The sequence below is a fragment of the Rattus rattus genome, chromosome 11, assembly GCF_011064425.1.
Source record: "Rattus rattus isolate New Zealand chromosome 11, Rrattus_CSIRO_v1, whole genome shotgun sequence".
NCBI classification, from domain to species: Eukaryota; Metazoa; Chordata; class Mammalia; order Rodentia; family Muridae; genus Rattus; species Rattus rattus.
This window is the reverse complement of record NC_046164.1, coordinates 94,888,971-94,905,789: the sequence shown is the minus strand read 5'-3', so window position 1 is coordinate 94,905,789 and position 16,819 is coordinate 94,888,971. Positions and strand designations below refer to the sequence as shown.

The 16,819-nt window shown below is 41.9% G+C and overlaps 1 protein-coding gene across 1 annotated transcript in view; it reads left to right on the top strand.

Annotated features, from left to right (window-relative positions):
* Wdpcp (WD repeat containing planar cell polarity effector) overlaps positions 1 to 15,527 on the top strand; it is a 225,911-nt gene extending 210,384 nt beyond the window's left edge. The window contains exon 16 of the mRNA XM_032916336.1: positions 15,241 to 15,527. Within this exon, the coding sequence (XP_032772227.1) occupies positions 15,241 to 15,454 (214 nt within the window). The 3' untranslated portion in view covers positions 15,455 to 15,527. The remainder of the gene's footprint in view (positions 1 to 15,240) is intronic.
* Positions 15,528 to 16,819: the final 1,292 nt, after the last annotated feature.

Below are 16,819 nucleotides of genomic sequence, written 5' to 3'. Positions count from 1 at the left end.
ATGTGGAAGCCATGCCTCCCCCACTTATTTCCACCTTCAGCAGTCCGGAGAGCTGGCCCTGCTCCTTGCCTGCTGCAGCATTGGTGAGCTAGCTGGAGCAGTGCCAGAGAGCTTGACCTGGTGGACTGGGTGCAGGAGAGCTGGTGGGCTGACCAGCATAGATACCACACAGGCCCAGATCCAGGGCTTTGAGTTGGCCCACCCCAACATCCACCCTATCTATGGACTGCTGGAGCTTGTGAAAGGTTCCATAGAGCCAAGGCTGCAGGATCTCCATGACACAGGGCAACAACAGGATAACCGAGAGGGGTCCTGGTGAAGATCCAGTATCTGTGGTGTAGCAGAAGCCAGAGGCCTGGAACCAAACTAATGAGTCATTGGAGTGAACATTTGCAAGTGAAGAGCCAAAGGGCATACTGTGGGGACACACTGCAGCTTCCATGATGCAGCGTTCTTTGGTTTATAGTACCTGATCACAGTCCATCATTGTGGAGAAGTCAAGGCAAGAGCTTGAAGCGCCTACTCGCTGGCATCCAGTCAAAGGCAGAGAGAGCCTGGATGCTTGCTGACTAGCTCATCATCTCTACTCACAGAGTTCTGGCCTTAAACTCTGGGAATGGCACCACCCACATCAGTCAATGCAATCAGACAGACCCCCACAGATCTGTAATTCATCATTTGAGACAGCCCCTGTGCCACGTTGGCCTCACAACAGGCTCTCTAGGATGATACTGTCCAGTAAGCATCAGCCATGCCACAGGGAGAAGCTCCCAGATGAAAGCAGTTTGTTGTTTCCAATTAGCCGCTATGTGAATTGACAGCACTTTGTGAGGCTCTTATACTTTGTTTTTGAGACAGGGTATCTTATGTAGCCCTGGCTTCCCCTGAACTCACCAAGAAGGCCAAACTGGGGCTCAGACTCAGATCCAGCCTCAAGGAGTAAAGGTGTGTGCCAAACAGCTATTTCTGTATTTATACAGATGTTTGCCTGCGTGTATGTCTGTGTACTGTGTCTGCAGTATATGTCTGTGTATGTCTGTGTACTGTGTCTGCAGTGTATGTCTGTGTATGCCCGCGTGTATGTCTGTGTACTGTGTCTGCAGTATATGTCTGTGTATGCCTGCGTGTATGTCTGTGTACTGTGTCTGCAGTGTATGTCTGTGTATGCCCGCGTGTATGTCTGTGTACTGTGTCTGCAGTATATGTCTGTGTATGTCTGTGTACTGTGTCTGCAGTATATGTCTGTGTATGCCCACGTGTATGTCTGTGTACTATGTCTGCAGTGTATGTCTGTGTATGTCTGTGTACTATGTCTGCAGAAGTCAGAAGATACTATTGGGTCACTGAGACAAGAGTTATAGAAGGTTTTAGATGGTCAACTGCCATGTGGGTGCTAGGAATCAAACCCTGGTCCTCTGGAAGAGCAGCCAGTTCTCTGAACTTTAGAGCCCCCTCTGGGACCCTGAGACTTTTATACTTTTAATAATAGTGTTCAAATAGTTATTTTTCTGATCTGGCTGAGATCAAAATAATGATTGCATGTCATTCAAATTACTGGGTTTTCATAATTGTGATTTGGCCACTAACACATAGTTACATAGCTCAGGACAGTTCGGAAGGGAAATGTTCAGGGCAGGTGAGAGGGGCAGTATGCAGTGGTACCTGGACTAACTGGAGACAGTCCCCTTAGCTGGGGTGCCACCTCAGCTGCAGCTGCGTCAGGCCAGCTTCTCTGCTTACCTCAGCAATGCTGGCCTTCCTGATTTCTATGGACTCATGTCTATGTGAGTTTCCTTACATTTGGAACAAACAAAACTACTCACTTACTCAGGATCTGCTGTGTGCCTGGAAACAATATAACTGAGGGAAATTTTCAGTGTTTACAAAACAAAGAAATTGTCAACAGAATGTCTGCCAATGGACTTAACAGGAAAAAAAATTACAGCCTATAATTCATGAAGATTGGCTCAAAACAAACCATCCCTGCCAACAGAAAACCTGACAATTATTCTGTTGTCTAATTTGGCTCAGCCTAAGGTGACCTTGTTTATTCAGTCAGTCTTAATTCCTGCTAACTTGGCATGGAAGGAGAGCATATGGTATATGTCTACAAAGTCCATTTTTGCATCTTAAACCAAAATAAATGTAGAATATGTTCAGCATTTCCTGTAACTGAGCTTGTAAGTATATTAGACAGACCTAGCTGTGTTCACAGTCTGCCCACAAGGTGTTTTATAGGTGCTACCTATAAACTAGAAATTCTCTGGAGATATCTTTTCCTAAGTTCGGCTTATGACTAAAGCTAGCCAATTTTAAACATGTTTCCAAAAAATATAGTCAATCATGAGCCCCTCTTTAAAAAGTAGAACTGAAAGTATGGCATCATTCATTGCACCAGAGGATATTTACAGACTATGAGTAAGTCTAAGGCAGTGGCTTTTAAAGCTGTACAGATTATTGTGAGAAAACCAGTGCAGTGATAGGCACCGTAAACCCAGTCCCTGGGAGGCAGAGGCATAGAATAACTCGGGATCCGGGTCAGGGAGTTGGCGGGGAAGGTGAGGACTCTTGCCACTAAATGACAACCTGAGTTCTGTTCCTCAGACCCACGTGCTGGAAGGAGAGAACTGAGTCCACAGAGTTCTCTCTGCTTCCCCATCTATCTCTGGGCCTGACGCTCAAGCACACAGGCACACACACACAAATAATGAATGTTAATTAACTTTTAGAGAAAAATGTAAGGAAGACAGTGGAAGTAGGAGAACAAAATAGCAATATTTTTGTTTTTCCTCCCAGCCCAATCTGGTACATTTTCTTAATCTTATTCTGACCCAATAAAGTTCATTGTGAAAGGGAAGTGACTGTGACTTTAATATCTCTCAAGAAGCACTGGCAAATTAGCTTCTTTATTTACATTGCAGCTTAGGAAGTTAGAGTTCTGGGGAGAGATGACAGAGAGTCAAAGCAACCGAAGAGAGTTCTGTTCACATACATGCATAAAAGTTTAAAGAAAAGTTTGTGATTTTGTTTTTTTTTTCATGTGCAGCAACTGAGCAAAAAGACTGAAATGGTACACATGTGTGAGCATGTGTATTTTATGTGTTTATAGTGTATATATAGATTCAGCCTTACCTGTTACCTGGTGTGTGTGTGTGTGTGTGTGTGTGTGTGTGTGTGTGTGTGTGTGTGTGTGCGTGTGTGCACGCGGTTCCATTAATTTATTTAATCATTTTACATCCTGATCACTACCCCCTTTTTAGTCCCCCCTTCACATAGTCCCTCCCCATCCCTCATCCCCTTTTTTTCTGAGAGCCCCCGCCAAGGTATCCCCCAAGCCTGTCAAATCAAGTCTTTGCAGGACTAGATACATCCTCTCCCACTGGAGCCCTGAGAGCCCAGTTAGGGGATGGGCTCTACAGACAGCTAACAGCTTTAGTCAGGCCCAGCTCCACTTGTTGGGGGACCTACATGGACACTGAACTGTACATCTGCTACGTATGTGCTGGGGACCTGGATCCAGACCATGTGTGTTCTTGGTCTGGGACTCAGTCTCAGAGAGCACAAAGGGCCCAGGTTAGCTGGCTTTGTTGGTCTTTCTGTGGAGTCCCTATGCCCTTCAGGGCCTCCCACCAACTCTTCCATTAAAGTTCCTGAGCTCTGTCCAGCATTTGGCTGTGGTTGTCTGCATCTGTTTCAGTCAGCTGCTGGGTGGGGCCTCTCAGAGGACAGCCATGCTAGACTCCTGTCCACAAAATAACAGAGTAATATTAATGTCAGGGATTGGTGCCTGCCCATCAGATGGGTCTAAATTTGGGCCAGTTGTTGGTTGACCGTTCTCCTTACTCCCTGCAGTTTTTGTAGACAGGACAAATTTTGGGTTGAAAATTTTGTGGGTGGGTTGGTGTCCCTATCCCTCCACTGCGGATCGGTCCTGCCTGGCTATAGGAGGTGCCTCTTCAGGTTCCAGGTCCCCACTGCTATGCATCTTAGCTAGGGTCACCTGCATTGACTTCTGGGAGCCTTCCCCAGAGGCTCTGGCACTTCTCAAGATTACCCCCACCTCCATCCACCCCTGACAGTTGGAGATTTTCACTATTCTCCTGGCCCTTTGACAATCTCTCTTGTCTCTCCCCATACCTGACTCTGAAACACCCCCCACCCCCTCCCCATGCCTTCTCCTACCCAGTTCCCTCCCTCCATCTGCCTCCATTCCCCTCCCCATGCCTTCTCCTACACAGTTCCCTCCCTCCATCTGCCTCCTATGTCTATTTCATTTCCCCTTTTAAGTGAGGTTCAAGCATCCTCACTTGGGTCTTCCTTCCTTTTAGCTTCTTTGGGTATGTGAAGTATATCATGGGTACACTATACTAAATGGCTACTATTCACTTATCAGTGAGTACATACCATGCATGTCCTTTTGGGTCTGGGTTACCTCACTCAGGATGATATTTTCTAGTTCCATCAATTTGCCTGCAAAATTCATGATGTCCTGGTTTTTAATAGCTGAATAGTATCCCATTGTGTAAATGAAACACATTTCCTGTATCCATTCTCTGGTTGAAGAGCATCTGGATGTTTTCCAGTTTCTGGCCATTACAAATAAGGCTGCTATGAATATAGTGGAGCATGTGTCCTTGTGGTGTGGTGGACCATCTTTTGGGTATATGCCTAGGAGTAGTATAGCTGACTCTTCAGGTAGAACTATGTCCAATTTTCTGAGGAACCGCCAGATTGATTTCCAGAGTGGTTGTACCAGTTTGCAATCCCACCAGCAATGGAGGAGTGTTCCTCTTTCTCTACATTCTCGACAGCATGTGCTGTTACCTGAGCTTTGGATCTTACCTATTCTGATGGGTTATAAGAGGTTGTTTTGATTTGCATTTCCCTGATGACTGAAGGACATTGAGCATTTGTTTAATTGCTTCTCAGCCATTCAAGATTCCTCTGTTCAGAATTCTCTATTTAGCTCTACACACCCTTTTTAATTGAGCTTTTAATTATATTTTGAATATTAGCCCTCTGTCAGATGTAGGGTTAGTGAAGAGCTTTTCCCATTCTGTAAGCTACTATCCTGTTGATGGTATCCTTTGCCTTACAGAAGCAAGAAAAAGTTGTTCCATCCACCAACAGAATTGCTTTTAAATTCACATAAACATTCAGTAAGAGAGATCACATCCAAGGTCAAAGACAAAGTGAAATAAATATACATTATGTTTAATTGTAATAGAATTAAAATGGGGATATGTAAGAGAAATAGACCAAAATCCCCCAAACCTTAAAGAATTAAAACTACACTTCTAGATAATCCATAAGCCAGAGGCATACTATACAAGGGATGTGCCTTAAAAATACTGTAATGTAAAAAATTCCATTAAATGAACATATAAAAAAAAGTCTTTATCAGTAAACTAAGTTTTCACAATGAAGAAAAGCAAAACCAAAAGAAAATTCAACTTGAAGCAAATATAAGTAAGGAAATTCTGGCGGTAAGAACTTGCATCAAGTTAAGTGACTAATGAATGCTTCTCTGAAATCCTAGCACTCGGGGTTGATGCAGGAGGATCAAACCCCAGAGCTCTGAGAGACCGAGGCAGGAGGACCATCAGCTTGAGCTGTAAAATAAAGATCTGACTGAAAACAAAATAAAACTAACAACAAATTAAAATTTTTGAAAAATATATGTATTGACACAGTATCATTGGTGGATTCTGCCTAACATTCAGGGGAAATGAAACAAAGTGGTAGTTACAGGCAATCTCTTTCAGAAAATATAAGGTGAAGGAACGTACCCTAACATCTGTTAGAGCTGCCGTTACCAAAACAAAGATGGGTGTGGAAATGGGATGCTATGGAACAGTCTCTCATAGCTCCAGAGACAAAAGTCAGCAATAGAAGATCAACAATAAAGGTGAAATATTACTAACTCAGAAACCCACAGTCAAACATCCCCAGACCTAAAAAAAAATCTAGTGTCAAAATTAGCAAATTTTACAGTTGACCTAATATGACAAGTCACAGTCAAAACTCAAGCTCACACACAGACCTGCTTTCTTCCAGGGACCTCTCAGGCCACCACACTGGTTGGGGACCCAGATAGGCTACCTGTGCCCTCCTCTTCCTCCTCCACTGTGGTCTCCATAAGCTCCACCTAGACCTGCCATGCTGCTCACCTCACCAATCCCTCCCCACAACAGACAAACCTGGATTACCCCCAGTTCTACCTCTTCTCCCTCCTCAGCTGTTCCTACCCTATCTACTTCTATATGGGATTCTCTGACAACCTCTCCACCAGGGATCCCACATCTACCATGTAGCAAATCCCCCAAATTCTAAGGAAGCTGAAGCCCTCTTCAGAGCCCATTCTCATTTTTTTTTAAGGAACTGAACTCTGTCTCTGGACCAGCTTTTTACCACCTTGATCTAGTCTGAGGCCACTTAAATTCTTATATTCAATACAGAAATAGAAAAGCGGTCCACATGACTGGGCCTCAACATGAAAACACAATCATGAAAACAGTAAGCTTACTTGGATGCCCAAGACCCATCAACCCTATATAAGTTTTCTCCTGTGAGAAGTACCTAGATGATGCCTCTAGAACACAGAACACAGACCTCCAAACACAAAGAATTTAAGAAATTTAAAGGAGATGCAATCAAACGATTCCATTAACTTAAAATGAAGAGTAGTAAATGTCTGAGTGAAGAGGTCTACAGCTGAATTTTAATTATTTAATGACCAAGAAAAGCCAACATTTTAAAACCAGATTCAATAAAGAGATATAAGCTTACTGAGGAGAAGAAGCTGAGATGGAATTGAAAAGCCCAGTGATACCGTTCTGGGACACTCAGGGGAAACCTTACAAATAGAAGACAGTGTCAGGACCTGAAGATAAAGTAGAGGATTAGACCACAGATGCAAAGAATATGAAAAAATTTAAAGACACGAAAAGAACATGAAGGAATGTGGGGACTGTTGTGTGAAATAATTATGTCAGCAGCCACGCTACTGCCGGCAAGGCATGGGCGGGCTAGCCAGCCTGTTCTCTTCTCAGCAGAGCTCCAAAGTCACTCCACCCAAATGATAAGTTCCTGTGGCAGGTGGTTGCCATGCCAGCCCCATGCTTCCAAATTCCTGTGGCTGGCTGGGATGCCCCCACTGTACCTTTCTCTGGAACTCAGTTGAGTCACCACGTGAAGGACACCACCATACAATCTTGGTTTAGAATCAACACGTAAATCAACCACTGGGCACAGCAACTAGCATCCTAGTTTTGTAAACTATTTTAAATATAAGTTCTCTGGTGGCAAATCCTGGTGAATCTGCCATCTAAACTGGGGGCCTCTTGCTAGCTACATTTTGTCCTCCAAACACCCCTGTCCAAAAGCCAGTCATGTTTTCCTGCTTCTCTTCTCCTCTCCAACCCTCACCCAGTAATTGGTTCCTAGAAATCTTTATTCTTTAGGTGAAGGTTCACAGGAAGTCACCTGAGTATGTGACTCACTCCAACCCTCTTGGGAAGCAGAATTAGCATCAAAATACAAACAGCACCAAGGCTATCCACAACCCTTCCCCCTCTTTGTCCAATTAAAAGGCTTTTTCTCAGATATAAATAACACAACTATTACCATTTTGTAATTTATAAAGTACAAAATACATCTAACACCCAGTCCATCATTTTTGTCAATCAAATAGAACACTCTGTTATCTATCCTAATTTTAAAAAGGTTTATAAATCCATATGTTATATCCTGGTTAGCTTGTATACTATCTGAAAACTATCTTCTCAAATATATTCTCTCAATATTAAATAGCCTGGGTTGGCTATGAGACTGTAACTAACTAATCTTTCAACCCAGTCAGAAATCTGAAAACAACCAACAACAAAGCCTAACACAGCTTCCAGAACTGAGACAAATTGTAGAGACAGCTGCCTACCTGTGCAGCCCCAGTGTCTCAGGAAGGTGGAGCGTCAGCCTTCAGCCTTCTGGCCTAGGATCATCTGACAGACCTTGAAAAACAGGAAGTATTAAGGACTAGCTTATTCCATCTCAGCAGAACTAAGCTGTCCTAACCTGTAACTTGTGTCCTTTCAAGAAGAGTACAGGTCTGTAGGAGAAATAGGCAATGTCTGCCCAATGGCCACTTAGCCACACACAATGTACAACCTCACCTGGAAGTAGAGATGCTCAGCTGCTTCTTTGAACCCACAAATGGGGAGCTGTTAGGAGCAGACGTGTCTCAACAAGTGACTAAATAACATTGAATGTCACGTTCTGTGGATCTCTGACATTTTTGAAAACTATATGTAAAGTAATCTGGACTGTTGTCCATTAACTACTCTCAACTGGTTCTAAATAAAAATGTCTTGCGAGCACCCTTGCAGTTAACTCAGAGCCAAGGATTTGCTATCTGGCCCTTAACTCATAATTGCTTAATCATCTAAAGACAGTTTACAATAACAGTTATAGAAGGACTGGGTCTACGCCTTCTACTTTAATATTTTTGTATCAATAGAAGAAATTTATACCAATGAAAACCTTGATTCTGCATCAAAATAAATTCTGTACCAAAGTAAGAAATTATTACTTCAACTTAATAACTATTGTAAAGATCTCTACCAAATGAGATTATGGCTACACAATCAATTCTAGGTATTTCCTTCCTGTTCAAATCATGACCATTTCTAAATTCCCCAGAAAGACAACTTAGAATAACCACCTCCAGACCTCCAAGTCCAGGGAACCAGGGCGAGACTCTTCATAGCTACTTCCAGCTGAACTGGGCATTGAGATATCGTTGAAGGGGGGCGGGGGGAAATGGGGGAGTTGTTTGGCCTTGAGAAGGCCACACCAATGATTGTTATAGTCTCTGATGTCTCGGTCCTGACTGGATCTTCTGAAAGTCCCTGAGATCAGGAGTTCAAACAGGTCAGTTCAGCTTGTCTGATGATAAGACTCACCAAAGCTGTACATTCTGTAATATATAAATCTCAAAATAAAATGTTGGTATCATCAAGATAGCTCTTTTGTTTGATTCTCTGGAATCTAGTCTTCAGGTGGTCTTCCTCTGTCATGTCTGATCCTTAAAATTCTGGAAGGTGTCTAGGTACTAATCACTTTTTCTAAATACTCAGAGACAAAACTTTTCTCCCACATCAGCATATCCTCCGGTTGGCAAACAGTTCTCCCAGAGGAATAATAACACAACCAAAAAGCTCATAATCCCACTCATTTTGATAATAAGAACAATGCAAAACAAATGAACTACTAAGCAAATACTGTATTAGCCTATTTTAGGCCTGTTCTAATAATGTCATACCAGGAAATTAACCCAAAATTCCCGTGGAGCCCATGTTCAAAGAATATGAGTTTCCTGTAGACTTTAATATACCACCTATCTGTTATGTTCTCTACCTGGAGTCACAGACATCTATTAATCAATACCTGTTTATAGCAGGCAATTATCACTGCTCTCTACTTGGAGTCAGTGACTTAATTTTCCCTATCCTAGTTCTGAACCACAGGTGAAATTCCCCATGTGATTCAGACAAAATCTGTATATAAATCTATTCTGAAAGCAAGTAATCCCAATTTTACAAATTCACAGTTCAATCAATATCTGCCCCAAGAAGTAGGCAGCTTCCATTCTCCAGCTCTCTGACTCAGAGTAGCCATCTTGACTCTTTTCACAGCAGGGGACCTCAGAGTCCTCTTTCTTTGTTTCTAGGTTCCTGCACTTAAGTCAACATGTGACTCGATTCTGCTTGACTCACCAAACCTCCAAATTTCTAAATAAATTTCTAACTAAAGGCTAAGAATCTTAAATTTCTAGTAGATGCTTACCTGTCTCGTTGGATGCATCTGTAGTATAAAATAATAAAAATCAGCAGCCATGCTACCTCTGGCAAGGCATCGTCAGGCTGGCCAGCCTGTTTTCATCCTGGCAGACTCTCTGACCTGGAGATCCCGCCTACTCCTCGCCCAGTGATTGGTCCCTAGAAATCTCTATACATCAGGGGAAGGTTCACAGAAAGTCACCTGAGTAAGTGATTCACTCCTCTTCCCAGGCAGCCCCTTTTGGGGAAGCAGAATTAGCATCAAAATAAAAACATCACCAGGGCTATGGACTACAATAGGGGACAGCATGAAAAGATGAATTATTGGTGTAGATGTTCAAAGAAGAATCCCAGGTCAAACACATGGGTGAGATCTTCAATAAAATTATAGAAGAAAACTTCTGCAAACTAAGGCTAGACACAACCCTACAGATAAAAGAAGCACACAGAACCCTAAATAAAAACAAAACTGGAGAGTAACTCCTCAAGTATAATACTAAAAATACAGAGCAAAGAGAGAGTATTAAAAGCTGCAAGAGACAAAAGTACAAGTTATACATAAAGGAAAACACATCAGAGTAATACCTGATTTCTCACTGGAAAGCCACAAGAATGGGGAGCAAAGCACTACAAGTTATAAAAGACCACACCTAGACTGAAGTCTAGGCTGAAGTGCAGAAATAAGCATAACCGAGAACTCTAGAAAGAAAACAAACAGTCTATAATTACTGGAATACAAACAGCAGAACCAACAACAGCAAAGTGTCTACAGTCAACACGCACTGCTCAGTAATGATTGTGTATATCAATGGTTTCAACTCTCCCATCAAAAGGCACGGGCTAGCACAGTAGAGTAAGAAATAAAATCCACCTTTCTGTTGTTGATGAGAAACTCACTGAGGTTTAAAATAGATGTCATAGTAAAGTGAATGGAAACACAAAATACTCCAATGAGATGAAAGCAGACAGACATTGCTATCCTGATATCTGACAAAATAACCTCTAAACAAAAAATAAAGAGATAAAGGACACCCCATGGAAACGAAGGGTACAACTGGCATCCAAGTCACAGACTGGCACCACTCCAATGACGGTAGATGACGTCCATATACCATTTCCTCCAGTAGACCATCTAGGAAAAAACACCAAACAGAAACATCAGAAAGACTTAACATATCTACAGAATACTCCACAAAACACTTCAGTTCAAGAAACCCGGAACCTTCTCTAAAGTGGGCCACGTCCTGAGACACAAAGCAAATCTTAAGAGAAAATACAGAAAGCTTTGTGTATCTAATTTGACCATAATGCAGTACAACTTAAAATCAATATCAAACATCTCTAGGAAACATACACATTTGTAGAGGTTGAACAACTCATTATTGAATGGATGAGAAGAGAAATCAAGATTTTTTTTTAAATCCTGGAAATAAAAGAGATTTAAATGCAACACAACAAGAACTGTGACATATTACGAGAAGCTCTGTGTGGGAAACGTATAACTTTAAGTGCCTCCACTAAAGAACAGAAATGAACACAAATAGATTTTTGTTAATACAACTCGAGAATTTGGAGAAACAAAAACAAACCAAATCCAAACCCAGTAAACAGCAGAAGATACTAAAAATAAGAGGAGAAATTGATGAAACACAAAGAAAACAACTCAAATCACCAACAAGTATAAGAGCTAGTTCTTTGAGAAAACAAATAAGAATGACAGTCCTTAGCTCAACTAATCAAAAGGGAGAAACTATCCAAATTAATAGGATTATAGATAAATAAGAACCACTACAACAGATACCAAAGAAATTCAGGAAATTATAAAGAATCCTCTAAAGCCTATACTCCATTAAGTTGTCAAATGCAAAAGAAATGGAAAGATTTCTAGATTCATTCTAACCACCAAAGTTAAACCAAAAAGAGACCAATGCCCTAATGGGAGCCATGACAACTGAGGAGACTACAGCAGTAATAAGAAGCCTCATAATTAAAATAGTCCACGCCTGTAGACATTCACATCAGAATTCCCCAGACTTTCAGAGAAAAGCTGCAATCAGTGTCTCTCAAATTATTAAAGAAATTTAAACAGAAGGAACTCTTCTAAACTCCATGTATGAAGCCAGCATTAATCTAATACAAAAACCTAGAAAAGACAAAACCAAAAAAAAAAAAAAAAAAAAAAGAAAGCAAACCAGTTTTTATGTCAGTTGACGCAGGCCAGAGTCATTTGGAAGGAGAGAAGCTCAATCAGTTTTGGGAGGAGAGAAGCTCAGTTGAGAAGGTACCCCCAGCTGATTGGCTTGTGGACAAAGCTTGTTTTTGACTGATGATCGATTTGGAGAGCCCAACTTACTGTGTCAATGCCATCCCTTATCCCATGGTCCTGGAACTATAAGAAAGGGCAGGTCAGTAAGCAGCAACTTCCAGGGCCTCTATCAGATTCTGTCTTCGTGTTCCTTCCCTGACTCCTTTAGATGATGGACTCTGATTTGGAAGTATAAGCAAAATAAACCCTTTCCTCCCTAAGTTGATTTATGTCATGGTGTTTTACCATAGCAAAAGTAATAGTAATTAAGACAATATAGATGCAAATACCTACAATAAAATACTTCTAAATTATATAAGGTACATATAAAAAAAATCATCAACCATGATCAAGTTCACTTTATCCCAAAGATTCAGAGAAGGTTCAAAATAAGTAGGTCAGTAAATATAAGAAACCATACAGATGGACTTCATGAATACAGACAATGCATTTGACAAAATCCCTTCATATAAAAACTCTGAAGAGAGTAGGGCTGGAGGGAACACACTCCAATGCACTAAAGTCTGTGTGTGATGTATGACAAACACATGCATGGCCAACATTATCCAAAGTGGGAAAAACACAAACGATCTGACCAATTGAAGTCAGAGATGAGACAGGACTGTCCAGTACCCCACTGTTTTCAATGTGGTGCTTGAAGCACAAGTTCCAGCAATAACACAAGGAAATTAAATACAAGTGGAAATCAAACTACCATTAACTGCAGATGATGTGATGTTATCTCTAAGAAATCGCTACAGTTCCACCAGAAAACATCTAGAAAAAAATTTAACAATTTTAGCAAAGTGTCAAGACATAGGCTCAACTTAGAAAAATCAGTACCTTTTGTATACACCACCAACAAAAATACTGAGATCCTGTGCACACTTCTCTTCACAATAGCCTCACATAAAATAAATAATGTAGGAGTGAACTCAACCAAGGAGGGGAAAGACCTCTACAACGAAAATTTTAAATCTCTAAAGCAAGAGATTGAAGAAGACACTAGAAGATGGAAAGTCTTGAGTCATGGGTTGCTAGAATTAATATTGTGACCATTCTACGAAAAGCTATTTACAGTTTCTATGTAAGTATAATCAAAATCTCTCTCGTTCTCACAAAAATAGAAAATTTTGAAAAATTTGAAAGATAGACAAAAATCTAAAATTTACTTGGAACCACAAAGGACCCAGAATTGCCAAAGCAGTTTTGAGGGAAAAAATGCAAGAGGGATTACTATTCCAGATTTCAAGATAAATTATAACATCATAGTAATAAAAATATGGTCTCTGTACAACAGACATTTAGACCAATAAAATAAATCAGAAGACTCAAACTTGAATACGTTACTGCACACATCTGATATTCTACTGAGTTCCCAAAAGCACACACGGAGAAAGACAGCACTTGGAGCAAATGGTGCGGGGAAATCTAAATGTTCATGCACAGAAGAATGAAGCTAGCCGTTGATCGCCTGTGCAAAGCTCGCTCCAAGGCTCAAAGGCCTCAGTGAGGAGCCTAAAACCGTGGGGTTGCTAGAAGAAAGCACAGGCAGCGCCCTGTCGGACACAGGAAAGGACTGCTGAGTAGGGCTCTATCGTCCCGAAGTCACAGCCAACAATCAGGGAGGCCTCACCACACTAAGGCGGTGAAGAGTCACAGCTAAGGAAGCGACCATCTGAGAGTGGGGTAGAGTCTTCTCTGGCCATTTAACTTGGAGAGGGTTGATATCCAGAATACAGTAAGAACTTGAAGGTCAAGCAGTGGTCTATGGATCTGACCTGAGAGTGCTCAAAACCACGAATGGCTGGGAAATACCTCAGATAATGTTCATCCTTAGCAATTAGGGACCGGTGCGTCTACATCCCTGAGAGTTCCTCTTATCCCAGTCAGAATGTCTCAGATCAACAAAACAGCTAAACACAAATGCTGGAGGAATGGGTCAGGGAAATGAACCCTTGTCCACTGCCGGTGGAAATGCAAATTAGTGCAGCCACTCTGGAAATCAATATGGAGACTCCACAAAAATTAAAAATAACTGTACCGTGTGACACAGCACTAACACTCCTTGGTAATGCTCAGCCGTAGTCACTGCCGATCACCACAGCGAGAGAATGGAGACGCCCAGCCCATTACCCTAGCAAGCGGATGATGAAGATGTGTGCACACACATAATGGATACTCTTCAGTTGTAAAGAAAAGTGAAATCATCAGCCAGAGTGAGGTAGCCCAGACTCAGAAAGACAAACAGCACATGTCCTTTACCTGTGGTTCCTAGCCTCAAAGCTTCGGCCTTGAGTACATGAGCAGTTAGCAGAAACCAGCAATGTAGAGAAGAAGCACGGTAGGTGAGTCCTAGAGAGAGGACTAGTGGAATACAAGTGACACAAGTATTTAACTGTGGAGTAACTGAAAGTGGGTCCCACGATAGAGGATAAAATTATGTCACATACAAGGAACTGGCACATCACAGTCTTTAGACTCGGAAAGGTGGGTGTTTCATGTTTTTCTCATATGTGGAAAACAAACCATGAAAGTGGAAGGGGACCATTTGTAAAGAGGGAGGAGGGACAGGAGAATGCAACTGCGGTTGGATATTTCCAGAATATATTACACATATAAAAGAATCACAGCCAGGGATGTACCCCAGTGTTGGAAGGTTGCCTGTAGAGCACAGGATCCTGGCCTTGAGTCCTACAACTGCAGGAATAGTTCATTAAAAACAAGATCTTGGCTGGGTATGGTGGCAGCACGCACCTTTAATCCCAACAGAGGCAGGTGGGTCTCCACGTTCATGGCAGCCTAGTGTACAGAGGGAGTTGCAGGCCAGTCAGGACCACATAGCGAGATCGTATTAAAATAATAATAGTATTTCAGAAAAAGAAAGGCACTTCCTTTTTAACATGATGATATTAAAATGATTATATTGTTGAAAGGTTCAAGGAAATATAAACTTATATTTTTAAAATAATCAGAAGCTTGAAAATATTTAATATGTTTGCCATATTAAGCATTAGAGTATAAAACTCTTTCTGTGACTTACGTACCTTGATTTTTTTTCTTAATCCTGTTTCCGTTTAATAATCTCCAACCTGACAGATGGGCAATTGAAAGAAGGAATGAGGTGATGGAGGAGACAGAGGAGGAAGAGGAGGAGGAGGAGGAGGCAGCGGCTTGCACTGACTCTTCAGTGGCTACTACCTGGGATGCAGAAGGTAAAGGAGTTCAGATCCCACGGAGGACGATGGGAAATGGGTCATTCAGGAGTTTCTGTAAATTAGTGATGAGAAACCTTAGCATTGCTTGTCAATGAGACTGTTGGTAGCTGATACGTTATCTGGTAAAAACAAAGGCAGCCATTGATGGCTGTAGGAATAAATACACTTGAGGAGCCTGTTAAATGTTGGTTCTAATTCTTAGGTCTGGAGTGGACCTCGAGTCCATGTTTTAGTAAGCTTTCCTGTGACACATACGTGGGGAGCTGAGCAGGCTCCAATCTGAGAATCTCTGGGACAGTGGCTTGGTTCTTGTCCAGTTTACCAGGAAAGCAGTGTACGTGTGTCCACAGTAAATACTAACAAAAGCAACAGTGTAAGAGACTCCCTAACTGGTTCCAGAAAAGAGTGTGGCAAGGTGATAGCGATCACTGGCAGCCAGCCTGGCTAGCTGGACAGACCTGGAAACACAGAGGCATTTCACCATGCAGAATCAATGGCGTAAATAGTGCAGGGGAGGAAGAGTGCGTGCATGCAACTGCTCTGTGTCCTCTCACCACGTCCCAGGAAGATGACTCTAGCTTGACTGACTCATTTTGTGTCTCAGTCTGCTCGCTCTACACTGCAATAGTAAGATGTGTGCGACGGGGCACCTTTGAGGAAAGGGAGTCTGTGTAGGTCACAGGTCAAGAGGATAGTACAAGAGGTAGAAGCTGCAGGAGCAGCAATGTATCCACACAGGAGCCTCTGCAGGGACGGTCCCTGCCCAGTCTGAGCCCTGCTGTGTGCTGTGAAGACATCACTGGAAGGGAACCAGCTCCTAAGCACTAGAGAGGCAAAGGCGGGCAGATCTCTGTGAGTTCAAGGCCAGCCTGATCTACCTAATGAGTTCCAGGACAGTCAGGGCCACACAGTGAGACAGGAACAATATGGGCATCCTCTGCTTACCTGAGTGTGAGTGTCGAGATTCTTAAGGGTTCAGAGATCTAAGTATTCCCTCATAATTTACACTCATATGGGTTAAAATCTGATTAGTATCTTCCTTTTTTAACACTTTAATTTATTTGTGGTTATTTGTTAGGTTGTTATATATTATTATTTGTTATATTATTAGAGTACTAGTATTCATGTTGTGATCTCATTTTAGGAGAACTGAGGGAAGACCACGGGAGACAGGTAAAGTGCTCTGTGAAAAAGTGTGCAGCTCGCTTAACTCCACAAATGCTGGCTGTTGGTCTACGTGAACCAGACTAGAACTATTTAGCTTTTATTTTTAGTAAATCTCCCTCGAAAGCCATCAACAGTTGAGAATTAATAGGCTGGAAGCCAACTGATACAGCAGCAATCTGTATCTGTGTGTATCTATGTATGTCTGAATATCTGTGCATATCATTCCCTCACTAGTGAATGCTTGAAATTATTCAGACGACGTAAAAAGATTTAGCATAGGAAACTTATCTAAT